General features: G+C 38.7%; 1 protein-coding gene and 1 long non-coding RNA gene across 3 annotated transcripts; one reads left to right on the top strand and one right to left on the bottom strand.

Annotated features, from left to right (window-relative positions):
* The first annotated feature begins 8,736 nt into the window (after nucleotides 1–8,736).
* LOC144466900 (uncharacterized) lies at nucleotides 8,737–14,861 on the top strand. Its single transcript, XM_078174823.1, has 6 exons — nucleotides 8,737–9,092; nucleotides 11,273–11,406; nucleotides 11,739–11,886; nucleotides 12,069–12,317; nucleotides 13,518–13,779; nucleotides 14,088–14,861. The coding sequence occupies exons 1-6, from the start codon at nucleotides 8,737–8,739 to the stop codon at nucleotides 14,289–14,291; spliced, it is 1,353 nt and encodes a 450-aa protein (XP_078030949.1). The 3' UTR covers nucleotides 14,292–14,861.
* Nucleotides 14,862–17,951: 3,090 nt separating this feature from the next.
* Nucleotides 17,952–19,661, bottom strand: LOC144466751 (uncharacterized). Of its 2 annotated transcripts, XR_013493227.1 has the most exons (4): nucleotides 19,520–19,661; nucleotides 19,177–19,374; nucleotides 18,704–18,790; nucleotides 17,952–18,275 (listed from the first exon to the last, which is right to left on the bottom strand). It is a non-coding gene; the product is annotated as an uncharacterized LOC144466751 (long non-coding RNA). The 2 variants fall into 2 exon arrangements; XR_013493226.1 differs by having other exon boundaries at nucleotides 19,177–19,661.
* Between the last annotated feature and the right edge of the window lie 423 nt (nucleotides 19,662–20,084).

The following is a 20,084-nucleotide window of genomic DNA, read 5'->3' on the forward strand; positions in this document are numbered from 1 at the left end:
TAAACCGCTGAGTGGTGTTGAGTCAGGTCAAACACTGATGCTTAACCTGTGGTGTGAAACCTCAGTGGGCTGAATGGCAATTAAATGTGCTTTTGCCAGCTTGTCCTGTGAATGCTGCGGCCACCACTTTTTCTCCCTCCCTCTCTCTCTCTCTCTCTCTCTCTGTCTCTCTCTTTTTTGTTTGTTTAGTCAAACCTGCAGTGGCATTATAACTGCAGAAGCCATTGGTGGCTTGGTTAATTAAACCAACAAATCATCCATCTGGAGAGTCCTTTTGTCCACATTGATCGCTGCTGGAAAATGTTTTCAAATGATTGCTTATAATGAATACAGCAGGAGGCATTTCTATTCAATGTAATGTTTTGCCTTATCACTCTCTACAGTAATAGATTAAATAAATATAACATGCAATTTTACAACCTTTATATAGAGTTTGATGTTGTGTGTTGTTAAAGGCAAAAGAGCATCTGCATATTTCAGGCTCTTGGTGCCTTTGTGATTTGTTGTCTTACAAAATTTAAATGCTAAGACTGCAATGCTCCCACAGAAGAGGTAAGGCTGTTTATATGTTTGCAGAGTGGAATTGTGTTCAGACAGAACAACCTCATCAGAGCAACCTCATTTGTTTCAATAAGGCCGCTATGGTGGGCTGCACAGGGCTCACACAGGAAGAAAAGCAAGGTCATTTAGCAAAAATGTACAACCCGTCTCATCCTCTGCAAATGGAATAATTGCAAGGGCACATTCCTGGTAGATTACTTAATAACATGAAGGCCATGTTTCCACTGTTTACCAGGTGATCATTTGGGGTCCGGGAGACACCAGACTCTCTGAAACAGATCACGCCTAACATATTACTACTTTATCACTTTTATACTTCTACTATGGTTGATCTTGACCTGAGAGCATGTTTCCAAACCAGTAGTTAGCTACAAAAAATAAAAAAAAAATAACTTCTGTATTTTTCCAAAATTTCAATCAAAGCCTTTCTCAGACATGCACCGCTTTATACTACTATGAAGGACGTTGCAATATTTCTGTATCACTTTCAACATAGCTCACAGAAATACGTGAAATGACCACGAACTCTTAACACCACATTCTGTGGTGGCAGCACGTAATGGGTTGAAATTACGTGCCGGCAACATGGAAACAATGCCAATGTAAAGTCAATTAGGATCCTTTGTCGTGGTGTACACACAAATTCCCTGGTTCAACAACGTCACCTCAACCTCATTTTCCTCAGTGATATCTTTAACATTGCAGTATACACACAAAAACACAAAAGTGTTCTTGATATTAAAACGGCAAATATATTCCTCTGTCATAATTTCCCCTCAATAATGATAATAATAATAATAATAATAATAATAATAATAATAATAATAATGATAACATGATAGTTCAGCTTTACTAGATATTTCCCAAAAATGCTGTTTCTAGAGTACAAGCTAAAATATCTGAAATTAACCATCATCCTTACTTTCTCTTAATATAGTTCATCTAGGTGCAGTGTCATTACTAGTTTGGCTTTACTAGATATTAGATATATTCAGTAGATTTATCTTTTAACAACCCTATTTTACAACTCTACTTTACAAGCCGGAAGAACTACCATCCCAGAAACACTGTTTCTAGAGTACTAGCTAAAATATCTGAAATTAAACAACATTCTTACTTTTTCTTAACATAGTTCATCTAGGTGCAGTGTCATTACTAGTTCAGCTTTACTAGATATTAGATATATTCAGTAGATATATCTTTTAACAACCCTATTTTACAACTCTACTTACAAGCCGGAAGAACTACCATCCCAAAAATGCCGTTTCTAGAGTACTAGCTAAAATATCTGAAATTAAACAACATCCTTACTTTCTCTTAAAGCCACAGTGTGTAGGAATTTCTCCCATCTAACGTTGAAATCATATATTGTATTCAAACAGATGGCGCACTCTAGTGCCTCACTGTTTCAAACACGTATTGCAACAACTGTAGCCGCTGTGTACCAAAAAGCTATGATAACACTGATGAAACCATGTCATCCGATACTTCATGGAGTATTCATTCAGGTTCCTACACGCGACGCGAGTTGACAAATCCCCTCCTCACCATGCTGGCTGTGTTTACAACGTAGGACTTTTGGGGCGGATGTAAATTGAAACAAACCAATCACGTCTTGTCCTTTGACAACTGACAAGTGGCTCAACCTCACACACCTCATCCCTCTCCTCGCATTTCTGCGCCGCTAACAGCTGTTAGTGGCCAGCGGCACTACTGCCGCATAACAAAGTCCCACTCTTTGAGCATAAAGGCCCGAACATACTCGGGCGGAACATACGCGGAACGGATTCCGCGGAGGTCCGTGCGGACTCAAAGCGGACATCCGCAAGCCCTGTGCACGCAAAGCTCAGATTTTACGACCGCGCGGACTCCGCTCCGCGCACCAGTGACTGCTCGGCATGTATTTTTCACATCGCGGGGATTTTTCACGGACATTTTTACAGGAAACTACAACGCGGAAGTGCGCTCGACTATGAAAGCCCGAATGACTGCGGACATTCCTCGTGGAGTCCGCTCCGCTTATAGTATGCCCAAGTATGCTTGTGTCGTTACAGGAAACTACAACGCGGAAGTGTGCTCGACTATGGAAGCCCGAATGACTGCGGACATTCCTCGTGGAGTCTGTTCCGCATGTGTTCCGCCCGAGTATGTTCGGGCCTTAATGCAGGATCATGTATTATGCAGCATCATGAGAGACGGAATCCTCTTCGCCAAGAAAGTGCAAAAGGGAATCAAAAAGGCAGCGTGACCGGCGAATTAAAAAAACAAGGGTCAGCATTGGGGTTGCCTTTCCCAGGTGGAGAGAGCTGCTGAAGGAGAAAGGTAATACAATCACAGGCCAGCGCTAACAGCGGCTAACAGCAGCTAACAGTGGCTAACAGCTAACAGCTAACAGCTAACAGCGGCGCAGTGATGCGAGGAGAGGGATGAGGCTGTTAGCGACTGGCCGCTAACAGCGGCTAACAGCCACCAGCGGCGCTGGCCTGTGATTGCATTACCATTCTCCCTCAGCAGCTCTCTCTACCTGGGAAAGGCTACCCCGATGTGGGCCTTCGTTTTTTTTAATTCGCCGGCCACGCTGCCTTTTCTATTCCCTTTTGCACTTTCTTGGCGACAAGGATTCCGTCTCCCATGATGCTGCATATGCATGATCCTGCATTATGCTCAAAGAGTGGGACTTTGTTTCAAATTTGCCAGGGTAGTAGCAAAGCGCCTCTTGCTCCTCTCCTTCGGCTCCTCAGTCACACAGTGCTGGCCTGGCTCTCAACGAAAATGCCGAAGGCGGTGCTGTATGTCCCTTGCTGGCAGGTGTATTCTCAAGATGGCGAAACGTAATGGAACCCCACAGACGACTTACCCGCACGATGTACAAACAAATCCGAAATTCTCCTTTTACGAGAATAAGTCAGATTATTGGTGGAGGTAATAGTACACCAGTGATGACATATTTATGAATGCAGACATCAATTTTTGCCAATAAACAACTGAAAATGTTACACAATGTCCCTTTAACGTAGTTCATCTAGGTGCGGTGTCATTACTAGTTCAGCTTTACTAGATATTAGATATATTGGGTAGATATATCTTTTTACAACCCTATTTAGAACCCTGCTTTGCAAATCTGAAGAACTACAACTATGTTGCTGATATGTATCAAACTGCATGGCGTGGTCCCAGGGAATTGTAGCTTTTAAAAAATATAAGTGTTTTTCCTAGATTTGGAAGTTGTTAATATTGAATTCAGAGTACACTGTGGACTTTAAGGGGGATGGTAAATACATTTGTGTAGTCAGATTTTAAATATCTAATTTCTAAATGGGTGAAAATTAATATTATCCATATTTTTCCCATATCTGACAGCACCCCCAGTTGCTGACTACACTCACATGATAGTTGAGGTCAAGAGCTCTCTATAACAGTTGGTCCCATGTCTGTTACCCCTTTTTTTGCTGAATTATAAGCTTTCAAAGGTCAAAGGTCAGCATTTCAAGGTCAGTATTTCAAAGCAGGAGCCACGTAGAATCTTCATACTGACATATGTTACTCTCCAAGTTGAGACATTTCCAGTGATGTATTTGGTTTAGCTCTACGACAAAGTTTTGATTTTTTTCATTTTTTGGACACAAGCCATGCCAGGTCTAGTTTCAGAGAGCACTTTGAAGGCCCACTGTATAAATTGAGTTTTGTTTGTTTCTTTGCTTGTTTTTTTTTATCTTTTTTACTGTAGATAGTTACTAAAATGAGAATTTAAATTATATTTAAATTTTAAAATCTATTTACAGAGTGGAATGGTGTAATAAATTGTGTCTAAATTTTCTATTTAGACACTATTTATTATTGCTTAGATATTATTTATTATTGTATTTACTTTTAGCATGCTCTACTTTTATCTACTGTATATGTTAAAATTTATTTAATAACTAATTTATTTTATGTTACATCTTAATATTTTATGTCATTTATCATAGTTTAGTTCTTAACTCCAGTGTTTCCTCAGTGGAAGCCGTGTGCACTGGGTGGGTAGGGTGGAGGGTTCAGACCATCGCCTTTTGGCAGTGACACTCTCTTCCCCTGCCTGGGCCGGGATGCAGGTTCCTGCTGGCAACCGGGTTGCCGGGGGCGGCGGCCACCTCCCGATGCGGATGGCTCCATGTGATGGTGTTTCCTCTCTGGTTCTTCTGTGCTCAGCCTTATTTTTTTCTTTTTATTTATTTATTCACTTTTTCTTTTATTTTTCTTCTATTTTTTTTTATCACATCTGGATGGAGGTGAGGGGGTCTGTGGGGGATCTGTTGGAGATGGGGGGGGCTCTGCTTTTAACATGTAAACACTTTGTTCTACATTTGATTGTATGAAAATTGCTCTATTAATAAAGATTGATTGATTGATTGATTGATTGATTGATAATAGTCCGGAAATTCTGTCTTCATCCCGTTTATATTGCCATGGTACAAGATTTGATGCACACACACGCACACACGCACGCACGCACGCACACACTTTTTTTTTTTAAAGAATATTTTTGTGTGCTTTTTGCCTTTAATAACAGGACAGAGAGTGAAATGGGGAGACAGAGAGAGAGAGAAAGTGGGGACAGACATGCAGCAGAGGGCCGCGAGCCAGATTCAAACCCGTGGCCGCTGCAGCGAGGCAATGCCTCTGTACATTGGATGCAGGCATTATCCACTATGCTACTGACATCCCCCCCACACACACTTTTCTTAACATAGATAGTGGTGTTTGGATTCAGTTGCGACAGATGGGTGGCAATTTGAAATGGAATGAAGCCCACGGATGGCAGACAGTACAAAACAGTAGTCGAACGCGCCACGTCTGCCCACAGCACAATGCTCTTAAAGCCCTATGCTACTAAGCTGGCAAAATACATTCATTTTATTTTATGACCTTGATATTAACCTGTCATAATTTTGAGTTATCATGGACACTTTGTGTTTTTGTGTTTACAGGAATGTTAAAGATATCATTGAGAAAAAATGAGGTCAACGTGACGTTGTTGAACCAGGGAATTCGTGTGTACAGCACGACAAAGGATCCTAATTGACTTTACATTGGCATTGTTTCCGTGGTACCGGCACATAATTTCAACACATTACATGCTGCCACCACGGAATGTGGTGCTAAGAGGTCGTGGTCATTTCACGTATTTCTGTGAGATCAGTTTGAATCTCAATCTTCATTTCTTATGCACAAAAAAAGTAAAATCTAATAAACTTTGAAAAACTGTGAAAGAAACAGTTCTTGAGATTCTTCTCAGATCCGAGTCAAAACAAATTTACATTCATGCCACCTATGTAGCTAATAACATAACCTTCCAGCAAATTGCTTTATGTGCAGCATGAGGGCAAACAGGAATGAAATCAGAGTCTCAACTTACTGTCCTGTCTTCAGTGTGTGTGCATCTGTCTGATGTTTTAAAACAGGCAGCAAAATTTTGCTCTCTAAAAATGGTAAATGAAGACATTGATAGAAATGTAGATTGGATTAACTATGAGAAGCAAGGCAATCGTTAATACTCAGGTAAATACATTTTTTAGATCCATCAGTGATGCAGTCTGTTAGAGTTTTTATAGGGATGCACTGACTCATTAATTGCACATCAGTACTGACTGATATTTGCCTGTTAATTACTATCGGCAAATAAGAGGACATTCACTGACGGCAGTTGCTGATGTTTTTCTGTTGTGTCCCGTCAATTTTGCGAAAAATCAGGGCTCAAGCATTACAGTGTCTCAGTGTCCCAGGGACAAAACAAAAACATGTTTGAGATGAACAGAGATCTTCTCCAGGACTCCTTTGAGACAAAAGGACGCAGTAAACTCACTTTCAACACATCAGAGGATGCACCATGTTGTTTCATTGATAATGCTACATTCAATAAATTTGTGTTGACATTGGCAGAAGGAGAGCTAGCTATTAGCTATTGGCAGCCAGTTGCTAGAATCAACAGCTGATGGAGGTTGCATTGAGCACAGACGAAAAATAACGTATCAACTGTTGTTTGTGGACTGCCATTTTTGCATTTTGGCTGTCACTATATTGTTTTTTTTTTTTTGTTTGTTTGTTTTTTGGAGCCAGACATGACCATGTTTTGACAAGAGGCTGTGGAGATGCAAGAAGTGGATCTGACTCACAGACTGTTGTGACAGCCTTTCACTCTATCGGACCCATCCTTAAATAACTTTGGGCCTTAAAGAGGCAACAGATAGCATTTTTTCCTAAATATATCATTATGAAAATAATGTGGGTTGCACAGGGTAGTGGCCACAGTAAAATCAGACTATCAGCATTTACATAGGTCACTTAGTGGCTTTGCAATCTTTGCAATAAGCTTCTGCCACCGGTGCCAAAGTTTCGCGGAAAAAAACTGCTTTACAACAGGAAATACGTCATGTACTGCGAAACTGGTCAGTCAACCAATCAGGGACTGGAGCTGGTCCTTATGAGGAGTTGGGCATGAGATAGTTGAGTCACGAGCACAATGGCAGACGGACAAAATTTGGAAACAAGTGAAAAACGGCCTAGGGAAAGAAAACAAGCTCCTCTGTCTGAGGAGGCAAAGAAAAGCAAAAAGGAGAGCAATAAAAGAAGAGGAAAAACAAGAGTAAACCTCAGTCAGCTGTTCAAGAGATGGAGGGAGCTCTGTGATCAAAGAGGTTTCAAAACTGATGTCCAGCTAGCTTTCTTTCTAATGGATCAGTAAGTAACACGGCTAAATGTTAGCTAGATGAGAGAGGACTGTACTGTACTGGCTGCTAGTTAACTCCTAGCTGGCCAGCATCGCAAATCGCCGCAACCAGGGACCGGGTAGCGAGTGTTGGTCGGCTGACATCCTTATTGCCATTCTGCCATTCAGCCCTTGGACAGTGATATCCCCCCTTCCTTCTGTTGTCTTCTCACGGAGGCAGCTATCGACAGAGCATCAAAATCAGTTAACGTTAGTCCACACAGCTCTCCCAAGCTGGCCTGGAGAGCAGGGAGATCATATCGGTCACTGGCCATAAATGTGAGGGCAGCCTTCGCAGCTACTGGGCACCCAGCATCTCCGACCGGGAGAAGTGGAGTAAAATCCTCTCCTCCACTCCAAAAAACAGCCGCAGTTTGTCTGGTGAACGCCTCTCCTCTGTCAATACACTCTGCCAGCAATTTAATAATATTGATGCCAGTTGTCACATTTGAATATTTTAGTAGTAAGCCATGTTCTAAGCTAATAGATAGATAGATAGATAGATAGATAGATAGATAGATAGATAATGTATAGTGAGCCAGTGACTGTTGAAAGAAAAAAAAAAAAAACTCCATTCCCCTGTCGGGAGTTATTTTTCAACTGTCACCGGCTCACTATACATTATCCCTATGTGTCTACTGTATGGAAGCGATTCGTGACCAGTATTTAAATTAAAATGCATTTGCAGAAATGCTTTTTCCTTTTAAGAATGTGGCTGCATTATTTGACTCATAAATAAAATTAATCATCAATCATCCTATTTGCATTTTAATTTTCTTCTTCAAGACTGCTCATTCTTTCACTTAATTAAAATGAAAAAGAAAAAGACATTTGAGATTTAATTTTCAAAATATGCCCCAGCAAATAGATACCAAAATTCAATTTGAAATGTAAAATTTGAAAATTAAAATGCATTTACAGAAATGCTTTTTCATTTTAAGAATGTGGCTGCATTATTTGACTCATAAATAAAATGAATAATCAATCAACCTATTTGCATTTGCATTTTCTTCTTCAAGACTGCTCATTCTTTTACTTAATCAAAATGAAAAAGAAAAAGTCATTTGAGATTTAATTTTCAAAATATGCCCCAGCAAATAGATACCAAAAATCAATTTGAAATGTAAAATTTGAAAATTAAAATGCATTTACAGAAATGCTTTTTTATTTTAAGAATGTGGCTGCATTATTTGACTCATAAATAAAATGAATAATCAATCAACCTATTTGCATTTGCATTTTCTTCTTCAAGACTGCACATTTTATGCCATAATCAAAAAGAAAACAAAGAAGACATTGCTATTTCATTTTCGTGGTCTGCCCCGCAAAATAGTGACCATAATTCGAAAACGATTTAGCAATCTGAGCGGCGCAGGAGAGTGACGTCAGTAGCCGCTCTTCTTCGGCTCCTTGCTGACCTTGTGCTGATCATGGTGCTCCCTGAGATTGTGCAGGCACTTGTAGAATTAGCTGCCCAGGTGGATGCTAATATTATATCTGAGTCTGATGCCCGTGACCGAGTTGAGCAGGTCATAGAGAGCTTGGCTGCATACTCTGCCATCAAAGATTCAGAAGTTAATGAGGTTGCCTTAGCTAACCTCTCTTCAGTCCTGGAACAACTGGATACTGTGCAGCCTCAAAGGGGACGAGGACGACCAGCCATCGACATCCCTTTCGAGGCCATAGAGAACTATTTATTAAATGGGTTCAAAGTGAAGGAAATAGTGGAGCTGTTCGGCGTAGGCTACCAGACCATCCGTCGGAGGATGCAAAGCAACGGATTGAGGTAACGGTAACAGGCTCCTTATTACTATTTGCAGAGTTGGGTATAACGCGTTACAAAGAGTACTTTGATTACTTTTTGCAGTAACCTAACGCGTTAGTTTGCTGTTTGAGTAATCAAATACTTAAGTACATTTTCAAACAAGACATCAGTTACTTCCATTACTTTTAGAACGCTGGTCCTTCAGCTCCGACACAGCAACGACTGTCATTTGGTTCTAATAACGGAGATAACGTTAAAGCTATCAGTCTGAAAGAAGCCACAGAGCTTGTGGCTCGCTACGTGGTCGGAGAAATGATGCCGTTGTCTACGGTGGAGTCTAAATAGGTGGAGTAGGACTCGCTGACAGACATATTTCAGACTCAGGACTTGCATTATGCCTGGTACACACTACACGCTGGTACTCACCAGTTATCCCCGGTTGTCTTTCACGGCGTGTGTGATGTCATCAGGTTATTCTTGTCCTATTTTTCTTACTTTCACTATTATTTGTATTTGTTCAGGTGCCAGCCGACATGTTGTTGTAGTCACCTAAATGCGTCAGCAGATGGCAGGAGCTACATTTGAAGCGCCATACCTAAACTGTCAATCTCCTGTATCTTCCGCAGGAAGTTCTGACAAATGTTTCAGAATAAAAGCCTATTTAGAAAATGGAGGGATTCTCTAGCCGAGGTTATAAGGGGCTTTTAATTTGAAACAAGTGTCGAGTTTGAAATGACGGTGCGATATGTTAACTTTACAAAGACAATGGGAGCGGATAAAAAGTAAGTAAGTATGTAGTCTGTTTCAAATGAAGCTGGGAGCCTCTGCAGTTGTGGTGAGTAAAAGCCCCGCCGCTATTTGTGTTATTGTGTTATTACTTTATGTCCGACCGTGAGGATGTACCATTGTTTGCTAGCTTGATGCTAATGACAGTAACGTTAACTCGGGTTGACAAAGTGCCTCTGCTGTTTCACACCATCATTTCCCCCTTTTACTCTGTGTGGTAACATCCCTAGAGGAAATATTAAAAACGCTGGGGTGTTGTTGTCATACAGTTGTCTACGGCAGCAGATCGTTCTGTGTTTCTACTGGTCAAAGTGACAGCTGTGATGGGAGAACTGGATCTCAGTGAAGAGCAAGTGGTCCATAACTTTAATTTTGGAGACAAAAAAATGTAGGCTTAGCGCCCTGTGGTCCATTGCCCAATAGGAAATGTAGAATACTCAAAAGTACTTCAAACGTACTTGAGTTACTTTACTCAGGGAGTAACATTGGAAGTACTTTTAAAGTAACTGGGTTACTTTACTCAGGGAGTAACGCAGTAACTGGTTACTTTTTTTTAAAAAAAGTAACACAGTAACGTACTTTGATTACTTTTAAAGTAACCCTTATCCAACACTGATTATTTGGAAAGGGACCGTTTTAACTACTAAACATATTTGTTGCCATTTGATGCTTTGTGCCAGAGTTAAAGCCTGATCATTGTTGATGTGACTGCTGTAGTGTAAGGCACACCTGGATTTATCAGTTTGGCCAATATCCATATTCACAGCAGCCATTTCGATGTCACTACCAGGTACAGCTGATGATTTCCAGACCAAAAAGTGTTCAAAACCCGCCAAAACACACACAAAACCGCCAAAAATGTTATTACCGCTTGTCATAAGAAAACACAGTACTGCCACTTAAAATAAAAAAACTAACGTAGATCACTATAGACAACTCACTGTGATGTCATAAGCCTTATGACATCACAGTGAGTTGTCTATAGTGTCTATACTATAATCATGGCTCACTATACTGTATAGTGAGCCATGATTATTGAAATAACTCCCGACAGGGGAATGGTTTCATTCTTTAATACTCTGAATCGAGTATTCAAGAGAGCTATGTTCTAAGAATAATGAATACATAACATTTTAGCCAAATTTATTGTTAATTTGCCATTACCAAAACGTGGACATGATTTATTTAGTTCTCCATGCACTATCCCCCTTGGAAACTCGTTTTCCTTATGTATCCTTGACTATGTGAACGGAGCAGCATAATGTGATGATAGTGGCAAACACCCGTGCACACACAATAAGCTAAAAAAATTCACATTAAAATGGCTGTGAAAATGTCAATTAAAAAAATTAACAAACCATCTTTCTTGCTCTCGACAAACTAAATTTCAGAAATTGTTTTTTTTGTTTGTTTAGAATGTCTGACATGTATTCTGCGCTGAGTGACGAAGAGCTGGATGCCGTCATTGCAGAAATCCACCAAAGTCACCCTAACACAGGATACAGGATGATGAAGTCATTCCTTCATGCCAGGGGACTGCTAGTGCAAAGTAAGTTTAATATAAAGTTTATCCCCATATGAATGCATTAAGTTCTCTGTAAGCTCAATCAATGCACGTTCTCTCAGTTTGACCTAAGTAATAATAATAATAATAATAATAATATAATAAAAGTGCTTTATTTAACAAGGATGATTAAAAGATGATGACATGATATAATTAAAATAAGAAAATAAAATAAAAATAGAATTATTTAAATGAGATGGGCATAAATGAAATCTTACCTTAATTAGCATTACCTGTGTTAACACTGATTTTTGAAGTGCTGTTAATATTTCATGTAATTTGTCTTTGAAATTGAACGTTTGTCATTGTTGTTGTAGTTACAAGAGTACGTGACTCCTTAAAAAGAGTGGACCCAATTGGGAATGAAGTGCGGGCCATGGCCAATCGGACACTAAGACGGAGGCAATACTCTGTTTCTGCACCAAATGCAATGTGGCACATAGATGGAAACCACAAATTAATACGGTATACTTGAACTTGAACATATGATATATTGAGTTTGTTCACCCACTCCACAACTTTTCTTCATTGTACCCTACCTTTCTTTGTGTCAAATAAGCTGTGTATGAACCTTTTTCGAATTGCTATCTGATGCCTTATATATTTTAGAAGGATGTTTTTTCTTCTTCTCCTTTTTTTACCAATAGCTGGAGATTTGTTGTTCATGGTGGAATAGATGGCTTCAGCTGTTTAATTGTTTATCTGTCTGCTGCAACAAACAATTGGGCATCTACTGTGTTGGAGAGCTTCATTGGTGGCATCAACAAATTTGGTTTGCCATCACGTGTGCGCTCTGACAAGGGTGGTGAAAACATAGAGGTTGCCCAATTCATGGTGGAACACAGAGGAGAGAACCGGAACTCTCACATTACTGGAAGGAGTGTCCATAACCAGCGGTAAGTTTTCAGTAGCACAGTATTACGAGAAAACCATTGCAGGAGAACATAATGGCACTAACAAGGGTTATAGGCTAACCTATAAAGAGTTTTTATGCTAGGGTTTAAATATTTCATGACAGAATTGGAATATTTCACTCAAATGTGAGTGAAATACTTGCACTGTAGGGCTCTGAAAAATAGAAAATAGACCCGAACAGTATGTAAGGGTTACAACAACATTTAGGGACCAGGGAACTACTTTCAAACTTATTTTTTTTATTTCTTCTTTTCTATTCACATAATTGTTGGATGTTATGATCTTCTCTCTTCTGACCACTGACATAAAGCTTAATACATCAAACTTCATAGTGTGTAGTTTGCTTATCTCTGACATCACACATTTTCATACTTAGTTTTTTAGGCAAGTAGTCTACCAAGACCAGGGCCTCATATATAAAACTGCAGGATAGGGCTGGGCAATTAATCAAAAAATAATCGAAACTGACATTTAGAAACTTTAATCGACTTAATCTTGCTCATGTCAATTAATCGTGGTGTTCAATGTTGCCATGACAGTAAAGTTTGCATATCTTTAAGGAATTTGAAAACTTGTCTCCAGTGATCATTTTAACCCAAACCATGATCTTTTCATAGTTCTAATCAAGTGGGTTTTGTGCCTAAACTAGACATTAACCTCAGCGTCACACCTTAAAACATCATTATTTTCACTCCCTAAAGATACTCATGTGTGAAGATATCACAAAATATCCAGGTGTGAGGGCAGTATAAAATACAAAACAAAAGAAACTGTGAAAAAACATAATTGTTCATCAAGGGTGGGGATAATCGTTCATTAATCGTAATCGAGGTTAAAAGTTCAATTAATCATGATTTTGATTTTTGCCATAATCGTCCAGCCCTAGCGTAGGGTTAGACACACTGTTCAATTTCCTCATTTATTCAGTCCATAGCTCATTCATCAGCGGAGCTTTACTGTCTGTCACAATCTAAATCCTGGCTGGATATTAGCTCGTTACTCAGGACTATCTAAAGTTACCACTTTTGTGCACATCAATCATTTCTTTGAACATCGTTTTTTGTCTTCAATTCTAATTTTAAATAACTTAAATTATAATTTTGTCAATTATAATTCAAAGCAAAAACATTTTTTCATTTTGTTTGTAATTTTTTTCTTTATCATGTCACTTGCCCTTCCAGGATAGAACGCCTATGGAGAGATGTGTACATCCAAGTCCTGGACCCATTCCATGTTCTCTTTCGAAACCTGGAGAGAGAAGGGATATTGAATCCTGATGATGAGAGTCATCTTTTTGCACTCCACTGGGCTTTTCTGCCTCAACTACAGAGGCAACTGGCCTTCTTCATGGATGCTTGGAACAGTCATGGCCTGAGAACAGCAGGTAGCCAGTCTCCCTACCAACTTTGGGCATCATTCAGAAACCTTGAGGATCCCGATGAGGTATGTTAAAACGATTGAGTGTATCATATTAGGAGTCATCCTTTCAATTATACATTAAAAAACCCTAAAATGATATGGCTAGATTACAGAAATGTAATATTTAAGCTTAGGAGAACTGATTGCATAGCTTAACATTTTTAAAACTGTAATTGGAAATCTTGAAGTGAAAAACTTGAAGATGCCATAGGTTTTGTATTGTATTGTATTTAACAGTCTAAATAAAGCCTCAGTTTTCTGAAACAGTTACAACAAAGTTTATAAAATGTTTAATAATCTTAAAATTCCAATTGTCTTTTATTTGTGTTGAGGTGGAGGCAGACTATGGTATTGATTGGGATGGACCGTATGGCTTTGATGACCTTGGAGGTCAAAGGGAACAAGTTGATGTACCCCAAGTGCAGCTGCAGCGACACCTGACTGAGGAGGACATGGCTAGCTTACCTGACCCCAATGTTCCCTTCTTGGATGCACTGGACATCTACACAGCCACACTACAGCAGTTGATGCAGTGACAGTCTCCCCCTCCCCTTCTCCTATCCAGGACTGGATAAATAGGAGTGAGGCTGCGGGACCAAGAGGTGCATTCATACACACTACTCCAAAAAAGTTAGGGATATTCAACTTTTGGGTCAAATTTATGGAAAATGTAAAAAGTTCATGCTACATGATATATCATGAAAATAGGGCATTCTCTGCCGTTCTGTGACTCTTCCAGTCTATCTGTCTGTTACAACCCGCTGATGACACTGTGACACTCTAAGCTCAGTGACAACTTCCCTCTGAGAACATCCCACTTGAAGCCTTGCAATTACTACTACTACTACTACTACTACTTATTATTGTTATTATTATTGGTGATCGATTGTCTTGGTCTCATGTCAAAATGTGAACAGCCTGATGAAGAGGACTGTTGAAATATAGAAGAGTGGCAGATGGGTTAGGGTGAAGTGTCCGTCCCTTGTTTGAAGGTCATTATCAGTGAAAATGAGTTGTTACTTTTATAGTGTTATAAAAGTTCCTGTTGTGCTCCACTTTTGGATTTGGACATTGTATAGAGTTTAAATATTGTCAAATATTAAACAAGTCTGCCTTAAATTTAATTATACATCCTACTACTTTAATTGGGGAAAAAAATTACTGTTTAAATAAAAGTTGTTACTTAACCAAAACATGTAGTGGTCAATTCATGTATCAGACACTTGTGATTTTTGCGGTTAATCACCTTGATATAGAACAGCATGTTATGCAATAAGTAATGAGACATTGAACATGTTCATTCAAAAGTTTAGAGAAGGTCAAATTAAGTTCACCTGTAAAGGTTATAGTGCATTTAAGGTGCATTCTGGAAGCAGAAAGCACAACAGTTTTTATTCCACAACCTTAACAAACATTTGTCAATAAAATATCACACTCCTTAACTGTATGATATTATAATGTCAACATTATTAACTGGTTTAAGGGGATAGTTCCTCATGAGGTACTTCTGAGCGCTCCAGGTTTCCTGAAGCAGCCACAAGAACCAGCATGTAATGCAGGCCATGAACTGAAAGCTCTGTCTTTTGGCACAATATATTCTCAACAGCTTAACTTCCCTATTAGTAGTAGAGAAAATATAGTGCCAAAAGACAGCTCTGTCTGATGGCAAAGTTAAGCAGTGGAAATATCACATAATGTACATTTAAAACAATACGTTTTTGTTTTTTTGCTAGGCTTTTTTTTTTTGTTGGATAAAATGCTTTTTGTAACCAACCCAAGACTTTAAGCACACGACTTGTGTTACATGCTGGTTCTGAGAGAGTGAAATCTACAGCTCATACAACCCCACTTCAAAAAAAGGGAAATGTCCCTTTGAGGTGATGCCTTAACATGTCTAAGTGCTCCATAACTGAAAGCAGTTTACTTGAAGAGTATGAAAAAGAGATAAACACCAACTTTCACAACTGGGAGTCTGAAATGAATTTCAAACAAATAACACCATTGAAACTTTAAAGCAGGGGTCAGCAACCTTTTGGATGTCTTGTGTCAGGTTTTAAAATTTCACAAAAAGCCCAAATTTCTCAAAAAAAAAAAAAAAAAAAAAAATCATAAAAATCTGAGAAGAAAGTGGTGATTTTTTGCAAATAAGGCATAAAATTTAGCAAAAATAGAAGTCCTGAAATTTTGCAAAAGATTGATGCTACGTGTGTCTATATTACACACAAAGTCAATGCAAAGACTGGGAATAGACTGGTCTTTTGTGTCTCTTGCTGTCAAAAACAATGGTGTATTTTGAGCCTAATTAATTATCTCAGATTATTTTGAATCAAATTGTTCGTTTAATTCACCATTAGGTTATATTTTATTATTAAAAATGTTTTGCCATCCCAAAAAGTATATTAAAATTTTTTTATTGAATTACTCTGCGTTCCCATGTTAATGACCTTGTGTGCCATCATGGGCGCATGTGCCATACAGTACACAAAAACCACCATGCAAAACTGTAAAGAGCTTTTGTGCAATTGACTATACAAATATATTCAACATGAGAGCAGAACTATCTTTTTACAGACTGCTGAAAAATAAAGACAAGCATCACTAAAATTTACAAACACAACTACAAACCAGGCGTGGAAATGAGTGCGGTTTCTCTTATTGCCTACCTCTGCTTTAAAGACACAGTTTCTCAGATCACTCTGAACAGATCATCCCAAACCCGAACTCTGTAGATCTCACAGATGCTTCCAGGTTTTCTTTGAATGCCTGGTAACTTTGGCACTTCAGTGGGAGATTCAGCGTTGTCAGGCAGGTTGAGGCGACTGGCAGAGTAATTTCCGGAGATACTTCAACATAAAGGTGCTGGGGAGTTACACTCCAACCTGTCCAGAACTTCAGGAGGAGTTGTAGTTCCTGAGAAGACCCTACAAAGACAGTCAAATATTTTAAAACACAAGAACAAGCTACATTATACCTTTTTGACGTTTACCCGAACATCATTAGTCACTGCTTCACTGTAGAGTGATTTTAAAAACTTGGACTTTCTACAGTAAAATAAAACATTGTTTACAAAATGTGGTTTTTCACCAACATGTTTCCATAAATATGGACTCAATGTGAATAATTAGCAACAGCTCTAGGAGATGTACATTGTTCCAAATCAGATCTATTTTTTTCTGAGATAACATTTATAATCTGACCTTTTTCAATGTAGTCTCTCAAAAAGCCTGTGACCAGGCATGTCTCCTCCACGTTGCTGTGGTCATCCTCATCCTCACTATCTGGTATTGGCCAGATGATCCTTTTCAAGATGGTCTAAGAAGTAAAAACATTTTCAAAGACTATAAAGTAAAAGGGTATATTAACAGAGTAGAGCTACTTTGCAAAGAACTATCACATTTAGAAAAGTACAGGTAGAAAAGGCAACCTTAATTGTATATAAAAATGGAGGCTTGTTATCTGAATGATAGAACTCCAAGATGTTACACTTAAAGCCTTATTCCAGTTTTATAATTACAATGACAATAATAACCATAATGATATTTATGTAAACAGTCAGCAGTTTCATATGAGAAGCTAATTACCTGTGAGTCCATCACTTGTTCTGCCGATCTTGGGAAAAGGACCTCGGCTAGGGCTGGACGCTCTTTAATCATGGTGACAACACCGCTGTCTTTCAGCCCCCTACGGAGCTGCTTCATTTGTGTTCTTCTCCATTCAATGACCTACAAAAATAAATTATCAAGGAGTTTCTTAAGTATAATTTAGATACAGTTGTTGGAAAAAAATAAGACAACATTACACTAGTGAATCTGTTTGTTTTACAATATACTTAGCATAATTATTTTTGGTGGGACTACTTTTAATGTTTTTTACCCAATAAAAGGGCGGAGAAATTAAAAAAAACAAAAAAGTGCAAAGACATGTAAATCTTTTTTCACATTTACATAATTTCATTTAGAATTATTCATATACCGCATGCTGTAGGATTTTCTCTGCCAACCACCTCCTGTTGTTATTACTGATGCGAGGAAGATCCCAGCTGAAGGCCAAGTTGTTCACCTCGCATCGTTCCTGTGGGGTCAGTTCCCTCTGACTATCAAGCTGCAATTAATAAAGTAAGGCAATGGTATATCACTTTTATGGCCTGTGCTTTTTATGTTAAATACAAAGTAAACATATTTGCATGATAGCATAGGAATAATCAATTCAAGTGAATTTAAAAAAGTAGTGTCATGATGAAATAAAGCAACTTCAAGTGACACTTACTATAGACACCACATCAACAACATCTGTACCAGGGCAGTCAGAAAGCTCAAGTGCAGCAGACTCCTCGTTACTTCGAACAATTAGCTGCAACATTGCTGGACTCAGTCCAGTGAATCGAGGGCCTCCATGAATAAAAGAATGTCCTATGGCAAGTCCAGCTACTCGGAAAAAGTCTCCATCTATCAGGGGTCTGGAAGTGGATGGGACCTTGTGATCGCCTGTCCTATTGAACAGAAGAGTTCTGCCAGTGCTCTCTGAGAGTCAAAAAAAAAAAAAAACAAAAGATACAAATACAAGCTGATTTCTGGTGAGACAGTAGCATTATCCTGAGTTTTTCTAATCGCAGTTCAAGGAAATATCTAGCTCTGATAATGCTTTACGTAGTGTCACACAAACGGATTTGGGTGAGTCAAAATAGACATGAGAGAAGACAATTTTCAGTTAAAGAATATTTATTTGTGAGAATTATGTGAAAAATCTGTACAAGACAGCTTACGCAATGACACAATGCGCCCTCCATTGTCAATTTGAGATCAATTTTGGTGACCAACCTTTCCAAATCCAACAAGGGCTTTAGGGCCAACTAGTCAGAGCCAGTTAATCTAACCCCACTACTTCTATTTGAGGCAAAATTGTATGCTTTTTTACAAACAAAACAATACAATAAATTGTTAAAACTCACCGAGGTCAAGGTCGAAACCAAACTGGATTTTTTCCATTACCATAGACAGGAAATGCCGTTTTACCCCATCTCCAACAGCTGCATCACCTGAAATACAAGGAGTTACTCTGTAGACTTAATAGGAATGTGTATGTAATGTAAGGGCAAATCTATTTCAATAGGTTTTATTCCCAGCTCAACTACTTACTGAAATTAAAGCAGCTCCTTTTTTTCATAAAGGAGTTACTTTAATTTGATAATACATGTATGCCTGATCATGGTTGTTGTGACTGCTTCAGTAAGGCACATCTGGATTAATCAATTTGACATGTAATGTAAGACAGGAAATAAAGGAGCTGCTTTAATTTAAGGAAGTAGTGGAGCTGGGCATGAAGCCTATTCAGCTAGTTAAAAGATTTACTTCAGTTTTAAGTTGCAATCACTGTTCTTGTTACAAATTCTGCAGTAAAACACATTTAATGAAAGATACCTACCAGTCAGTATAACAGAAAATGGGCTTGCCCAGTCAATCCCTGTTTTTCTGTAGAAAGTTAGAATCTCCCTTTCACGATCTTCCTCAGTTGATCTGAGATCAAGCCTTGCAACCAACTCTGGCTTGAGTTCAGCATTGTTGAGCAAGTGACGTCGAAACATGTTGGCTGCCTTGTAAACATCAGGCTCTGTTGTCCACTCTGAAAATCAAGTCATTATAAGTGAAAACTGGACAAAAATGGTAAAAAAGAAAAAGAAAAAAAAAGAAGTTAATTTTAGACTTTAGGACAGCAGTTAAAAGTTCCTCCTTCTATTTTATGGTTATAAACTATTAGACAGTTGCACCTTCAGAGCTACTACTTTGATTTTCTTCAAGGGGATGTTGGTTGCTTGATGAGCTAGCAGCAGCTGAGGTTCCTGCCCAGGTCTCTTCTGAGCTTCCTGACGGGGGATTCTCAAAGGTTTCTTCAGCAGTTGAATCTGAATTATTTTTTCTTGGAATGATAGCAGGAAATTGTTAATACACTGAAGAAATCTAAAACATAATCCATAACAGTTCAGTGTGTGAGACACACTAATAAAATAACAATAAAAAAACAATTGTGTCAACTGATGTTTTAGGATAATAAAATGTCTGTAGGACTTCACGATTTACACCATGTAAATTCATGTATAAACAAGAAATATGTCTCACTTCTCACAACAGTCAATGTGGCCTTGAATCTCAGAGAAACTAAATATCTCTGCACAGTAGACACATTCCACCATTGGTCCAGTTGTTTGAGGAGTGAGGGTCACACTGGGAGGATCCTAGCATAAATGAGACAATAGTAACATAAATATGCATCAAGCAATCAAACATCTTTCTTTACATTAGAGCTTGGTGGATTTTGTACAGACATATTTCAGT

This window comes from Epinephelus lanceolatus, chromosome 14 (genome assembly GCF_041903045.1).
Source record: "Epinephelus lanceolatus isolate andai-2023 chromosome 14, ASM4190304v1, whole genome shotgun sequence".
Taxonomy (NCBI): domain Eukaryota; kingdom Metazoa; phylum Chordata; class Actinopteri; order Perciformes; family Serranidae; genus Epinephelus; species Epinephelus lanceolatus.

Coding starts and splice junctions, on each gene's coding strand:
- LOC144466900 (XM_078174823.1), top strand. CDS start 8,737: ATGGTGCTCCCTGAGATTGTGCAGGCACTTGTAGAATTAGCTGCCCAG. Junction 11,887..12,068: donor GGAAACCACAAATTAATACG/GTATACTTGAAC, acceptor TTTTACCAATAG/CTGGAGATTTGTTGTTCATG. Junction 13,780..14,087: donor ACCTTGAGGATCCCGATGAG/GTATGTTAAAAC, acceptor ATTTGTGTTGAG/GTGGAGGCAGACTATGGTAT.